A 7,141-nucleotide genomic window follows, 5' to 3' on the forward strand; every position below is an offset into this window, starting at 1 on the left:
TGGAAGAGTAATTTTAAAAGTTTTGTTTGGATTGACACTGTCCTTTATCCTTAAAAAAAAACCTGATTGCTTTTCAAACATTTAAAAGAGATATTTTCTCATTTTTGTATTTACATGGCAGCCCAAAACAGCTCCGAAAAGGACTTTTGGATCCATTACAAATGAACAGGTAATTACATACGCACACTCAGATATTACCTTTTTTATTCTTTAAAATATGATCAAATAATTGTGCTTAGAAAGGGTCCGGTCATTTTTTCAAAATGCTGAAACTGGAATAAAGGGTGCTGGCAAACATGATTGAAATGTTTCTATAAATTGGAAATTGTGAAGGTAAGTGCATATTTCAATAAATCAAGGTATATTATAATATCTTGAAAGAATCTTCAGAGTAAATTAACTTTGGGGTTCTGCATGACATCTAATATCAGAGCTTTGTGATACCTGCATGAACATCACTAAACGTTACCTGAACACCCATCATTTGATGACTTGAGTAGGTAGGTCTTCACTGAAAATAATTATATTTCAGGCGATGTGAGACATCTGCGATGTGATGTCTCCTTCATCTTTGCCGGTTGTTGCTTCCCGCTCCAGTCATCAAATTATCGATATATATTCTGATCACGCAGATTGCCATTCATTAGTTGGCCGTTGCTGTATTGAGATTGTAGAACTCGTGTTTAGCAACATCCATGGATGTCTTTTCATGTCTTTGGTTATTCAGGCAGTGTTTTTTTTTTCTTACATGAAATCTAAATGGAATATTGGAGCAATCCAGACCCTGAGGATGAAAAGCCAAGTTTTGCCATCCTGCATATAAAAGGGGGGGGGGGGGAAGCATGGCAAATCCCAATTTAAATTATTTTTTTAAAAACAAATATTTTCCCCCCTATTTGCCTGCTGTTATGCTTGTTTGCCATTACACATTAACTTACACTTGTTGTCAAGTGCCTGTATATGTGTATGTGTATGTGTGCATGTATATGTATATGTATTTGCAGTGGTGGGATTCAGCCGGTTTGCACCAGTTCATGAGAACTGGTAGTTAAATGTTATTGAGTTCAGAGAACCTCTGAACCCACGTTGCTTCTGGAAGGCCTCGGAGGCCCAGGCCTGCATCCACGAACAGAACTGGTTGTTGAGGTGTTTGAATCCCACCACTGTGTATCAGTATGTGTATGTGTATATGTGTTGTTGTGCACTAACTTTTCCTTCGGGAAAGGGCGGTATATAAATCTAATAAAAATAATATAGGAACTTAAAATAATTTCCCCCTATTTTAAATTTATTGTTTTTCTCCTGCTTCTTCTACAAGTATTTTGAAATCTCAAAAAGAGGTGGGGGGGAATTGCATCGTATGTTTCCTGCCCTACTTGAATATTTCGCTGCTAGAATATATACAGGGCAATTTTGCTTTTTCTGATACTTTTTTTTTAAAAAAAAGGGGGGAAAATGATAGCTCTCATCATCTGTGTTTGTTGAAAAACAAAATGGAGAGCCTCTGCCTGAATTAAATTCTCTGTGTTGTAGTTGCAGAGCTAAAGACAGAATAATCAATGCATGATTGTCAGATTGCATACAAATAAAGAAGTGCATGGAAGCTATCTCTCCCACTTCTATGATGTTTCTTTCTTTTCTTTTCTCTTTAATTTTGCAAGCAAAAGAAAACAAAACACAGCCAGTCATAATTCAGGAGCTTTGCAAGCAAAAAAAAAGAAAAAAAGAAAAAGAAAAAAATGTGCCTACAATTCCCAAACTATTTACTGTAGCACAAGTCCTTCTGAAGTAAGGAAGATGGCTTTGAAGCAAAGAGGCTGACATGTTTTTAGAGACCTGGTTGACTAAAAGCGGGAAGCGATTCGTTTCAACATGGCTGTCCAGCCATAAAAGAGCCCTTACAGAGGGATTTACTATCAAAATTCAGCAAAAGATAAGAGAGAGAGAGGCAAATGAGCACATGCATGATTGAACAGGAAGGACCAACAAGAGCTGGATATGATCAAATGCTTGATAGATGTAGTTTACCTCGGGGATGGAAGAGTTGAAAGCTGAGAACCAAGGGGCAACACTAAATCAAACCACATCAGGATTACTCCTAGTACTAGATAATTGCTCATTTAGAATAATATATTCACTAATTTTCAGCAGATAGCAGCAATCCTGTCTGATCTTGGAAGAGAAGCAGGGCCAGACCTGGTCAGTATTGGGATGGGAGACTGGGGGGGGGGGAAATCCCATTATAAAGCAGTGCTGAATTACTTCTGAGTCACTGCAAAAGAAGGCTTCAGCCACCACGAAGGGAGCTTGACCCAAGGGCTTTGTAATTTTTTTTTGCTATTGTAGTATTGCTGGCTTAGTTTCAGCTGCCTCCAAACATAGTCTTTGCAATGTTGGGATCGTACAAGGTCCTTCTTGTTTTTCCTCGAGTAGATGTTTGCGAGACTAGAAAGTACCTGGCCGAAGTGCTCTCCTATAAGACACATAGCAATCCTGTTTGACACTCTAGTAGTGTGCACAAACTCTCCGTGAGGGAAGCACCCTTCACAAAGACGCTAAGCTGCTATGGCTGGAGACTATATCAGTTTTCTGCTGCTTAATAAGAGCAGCAGGCGAATGGTGCACCAGTAACATTTCAGCTGGATGTGTCAATGAAGACTCAACCGCCCAGGCCAAAGGTATCTCAGAAGGTTAAATCGTGGCAACTGGACCAAAGTTTGAAGAAACTTGAATCCAGTTGTTGTGAGTTAACTTTTTTTTAGATATTTTCAGGTGAATGGTCTTAGATTTTACATGTCAAATGAAACAGATCTTGGGTGTGGACACCTTCCATTAACTCAGGGGTCTTCAAACTTGGCCCTTTGATGACTTGTGGACTTCAACTCCCAGAATTCCTCAGCCAGGCGTGCCTGGCTGAGGAATTCTGGGAGTTGAAGTCCACAAGTCATCAAAGGGCCAAGTTTGAAGACACCCCTCCCCCTGCGTTAACTGCTTCAGGTGCATTTTCTGCATGTTAAGGCTGGCAGCTGTGAGGAGAATTGTGAACCAGTTGGAAACCATTCCTATGTATTTAGGACAGGGGGGAAAATGGTGGTTTTGTGAGAGAGATCTTATTTGCCTCAGGCCTCTCAGTACATGAAAACGCCCAATGAGTTTGTTATACTTCAGACTACAAAGCTCCCGGCTGCTCTGCTCTGGATTCTGAGGGTTGCCTTGCACCAGGAAATGAAAGCCGTGAACAACCAAGAGGGAATGAGATGCCCTTTGTTCCTTCTTTCGTGTTTTCACCTCTGTCTTTGGTGTTTCTCCATTATCACACTCGCCTTTGTTTGTGGTGGCAGCGTCCCTTTTGGTTCCTGTCAGCTCCATTTTCCATCATTCACAGAGATGCTATTGATGAATACTAATCACTTCTTTCTCCTTAGGGGAAAAAAAGGCTTATTTTTCCCCTCTCTCCTATTCCTTTAAAAGAAAAAAAATAGGGAGAGAGATTCAACATTCCCAGGTTGATATGTCCATCTGGAAGCGAAAATCTTTATTCCCGATTAATTCTACCCGAGCATTCTTCTTGTATACTATGTGCCGAATTCATTTCTATTCCTACGTATTGGTTTTAGTATGACAAGGAGGGAACGTGACATGAACCCATAAGATCTATGGCTGGTTCCTTATCGCTCATCCTACGTTGTACATTTATAATGATTGCATTATTTGTAATATCTGGAATGCAGATTTTTACTGCGGCCATGACAGGCATGCTGATTTTTAAAAAAACAAAAACAAAAACAAAACCAGAGATGTTTAGCCATCTTTATCTTAGTTTGTTTGCAACATTCCTAAGCAATTCAGTTTGCAATTTTGGCCATTTCTGCCTCACACCAAACGTTGCTGGCAATTTGTACTTTTTTTAAATAGGGCAACCCATGAATATGGCAAATATTCAATGACAAAGAATATTCAATAACTGGGGGAATCATGTTCAGAAAATAGCTGGCAGTCAGATGTTAGATATGCAAAGCAGCTGTACTGTGTGATTGAGGACAGCTGTGTGGCCTGGAGTCTTATATTCATCCATCCACAAGTTCTTCCATCTTAAAGACGTGTCACGTCATCAGGCTTTTGGAGCTGGCTAAGAGTTAGGCAGCATTTAAAAAGTTGAAAAGTGCTGCAGAAGCTGCTTTGGGGGTGAGAGTGTTTCAAAATCTCGACACTAAGCTTAAGGACACGATTAAAAAGGTGAAAAGGATGAAGTCTCCCTCAAGTCAAGCTTGACTCCTGGTGACCTTATGGACCTGACTAGTTGTTGTTGGGTGTTTTTTTTTTTTTTCCTTGGCAACACTACAAAATTATTGCTTTTGTTCTTTTCAACTTGCTTGTCTAGCCTACAGCCTTGGTATCTTCTGGCAGGCATTCATCCAAAAAGAGCTTGTGTCTGATTCTGCTTAGCTTTTTCAAAATCAGCCAAGCTTAGTTGGGTTCTGCCACTTGCTATAACTAGCTGGGTTGCTAGGAAGCCCGTTTTGGTTTATTGAATCCTGGGCTGACATTTGGAAGCTTATTGTTATACATGGACTAAGTTAAAGCTTTCAGACAAAAGGGGATACCCTTCCCAGAACACCCCACTAATATATATGTCCAAGGTGTAAGCAGGAAGAACCCATCACTCAAAAGACATGTAGTTCATGCTTGGATGACATGATAAACATAGCTTATTGTTAGGTGTGAACATGATTGATGGCAAACAGCTGCCTTGTTTAATGCTTTTCAACTTCCAGCTACCACCAATCAAAGACACAAAACCAAGGAAACAGCTGATTATTTTAGTTTCAGCCCTTGGTTAGTGAGGGTAGTAATCCAGGCTTGTTGATGCAGTAAGTCTTTAAGAAGTCTGCAACAGATGTTTGATGTATCATGTTTTTAATCTATAATTAACCATCCAAAGTCCCTATAGGGAGATGGGTAACTCCATAAATTTCAATAAATAAATAAATAAATGATTGTTGATAAGCCCATGAGATAATGGGAAAGAACTCGTTGGCATATGGACAACCACAAGTTATGCTTGTCTTGATATCAACATATGTGCATCAATGAATGCAGATTAGTGTGGTTTTTGCATTTCCACCAAATGCTGTCATAAAAAGAAGTCTTTCTGAATTGCTTTCTCCTCCCTACTCCATCTTGATGAATATAGTTTAAAGCAGTGGTTGTCAACCTTTTCTACACCATGGACCCCCTTTACATACCTTTTGTGGGGCGGGCTATGGCCACGGACCACCAAAACCTAATTCAAGATATAAATCATAGCATTTGTTCTATCCTTTTCAGATCCCCTATGATGACATTGTGTTTCCCTCCCCCCCCAGGAGTCCATGGACCACAGATTGAGAAGCACTGGTTTAAAGCAATTCTGGACTTTATTTTCAGAATTGTCTATATCCAATAGACAATTCTTATCTCCCTCTTATCTCATGGATATTTATTTTTTATCAGAAGCACACTGTTAGTTATTATTGCCATTTTTGTAAGCATGTTGGTTCTCAGTTATCACCACTTCCTAAGCTTTTGAAAAGTCTAGATGATCCTTTGGAAAAGATACTGATGAATGTCAGTCTGTTAGGTGGTAGAGGTGAACGTCAAGCCCATATATGACTCATGAATGAATATCAGGTCATTGGTTAAATAACTGACATCCAATTATCCTTGAATATATTGAAAGCTAAGAATATATTTAATTCCAAGTACAATAGCCTGTAGGATTAATTCATAGTAAGGTTTACTAAAGAAGATGACCCATGGAATTAAGATGGATTTGTTTCCAAGGTCACAAGTCTTTAGACTTGCATCTTTTTTTGGCATTACACCAAAGTATAAACATAGGTGGGAAAATTCAGATCGATATCTTTCAGAAAAAAGGCACATTGTATATGTAACAGATCTATGCAGTAATCTATTCTCTTCTCTCTTTCTATGGCTTCTAGGGTCAAAATGTATTTGGACTTGATATAATTGAAACGCCTGAAGGAGACAAGTGGCCCCAGTTGATAGTGCAACAAATTCTTGACAGGGAGCAGAAGGACACCTATGTGATGAAGATTAAAGTGGAAGATGGTGGAAACCCTCCAAGATCCAGCACAGCCATTCTGCAAGTCACCGTCATTGATGTGAATGACAACCGTCCGGTCTTCAAGGAGAATGATATTGAAGTCAGCGTACCTGAAAATGCACCGGTGGGCACCTCCGTTTCTCAGCTCCATGCTACTGATGCCGACTTAGGGTCCAACGCCCAGATTCACTTCTATTTTAGCAGCCAGATCTCCAGTTTGGCCAAAAGGCTGTTTGCCATAGATAACACGACGGGTCTTATCACTGTCAAGGAGCCCTTGGACCGGGAGGAATCCCCAGTACACAAATTAACAGTTTTGGCAAGTGATGGCAGTTCCACGCCCTCCAGAGCTACCGTAACGGTGAACGTCACAGACATTAACGATAACATTCCCTCAATAGACACAAGATACATTATCAACCCAGTGAACGGGACTGTGTTACTGTCTGAGAAAGCACCACTAAATACTAAGATTGCCCTGATTACGGTAATGGATAAGGATGCTGATCTTAATGGCAAAGTTACTTGCTTCACGGACCATGATGTCCCATTCAGGTTAAAGCCGGTGTTTGATAATCAGTTTCTCCTAGAAACAGCCACCTTTCTAGACTACGAGGCCACCAGAGAATACGCCATAAAAATAGTGGCTTCCGACTCAGGAAAGCCACCCTTGAACCAATCTGCGATGCTGCTGATCAAAATCAAAGATGAAAATGACAATGCCCCGGTGTTCACACAGCCTGTGATCGGGCTCTCCATTCCCGAGAACAACGCTCCTGGAACCCAGCTGACCAAGATCAGTGCTACCGACGCCGATAGTGGCCGCAATGCTGAAATCAGCTACGTGCTGGGATTGGATGCTCCCCCTATTTTCAACCTGGACCGCCGTACAGGCATACTGACGGCCGTGAGAAAGCTGGATAGAGAAAAACAGGATCGCTATTCGTTCACCGTGCTGGCTAAAGATAACGGCATGCCACCTTTGCAAACCAATGCTACCGTGACTGTTTCTGTTTTGGACCAAAATGACAACAG

The 7,141-nt window shown here is 40.6% G+C and overlaps 1 protein-coding gene across 1 annotated transcript in view; it reads left to right on the plus strand.

The window, feature by feature from the left end:
* Positions 1–7,141, plus strand: part of PCDH11X (protocadherin 11 X-linked) — a gene marked incomplete at both ends in the record, with an annotated part of 442,916 nt that overhangs the window by 43,620 nt on the left and 392,155 nt on the right. Inside the window, 2 exons of the mRNA XM_083371795.1 lie at positions 122–169; positions 5,982–7,141. The exon at positions 5,982–7,141 is cut by the window's right edge and continues 1,327 nt beyond it. Coding sequence (XP_083227921.1) covers positions 122–169; positions 5,982–7,141 — 1,208 coding nt within the window. The remainder of the gene's footprint in view (positions 1–121; positions 170–5,981) is intronic.

The sequence above is a fragment of the Vipera ursinii genome (assembly GCF_947247035.1).
Source record: "Vipera ursinii genome assembly, chromosome: 12".
Lineage (NCBI taxonomy): Eukaryota > Metazoa > Chordata > Lepidosauria > Squamata > Viperidae > Vipera > Vipera ursinii.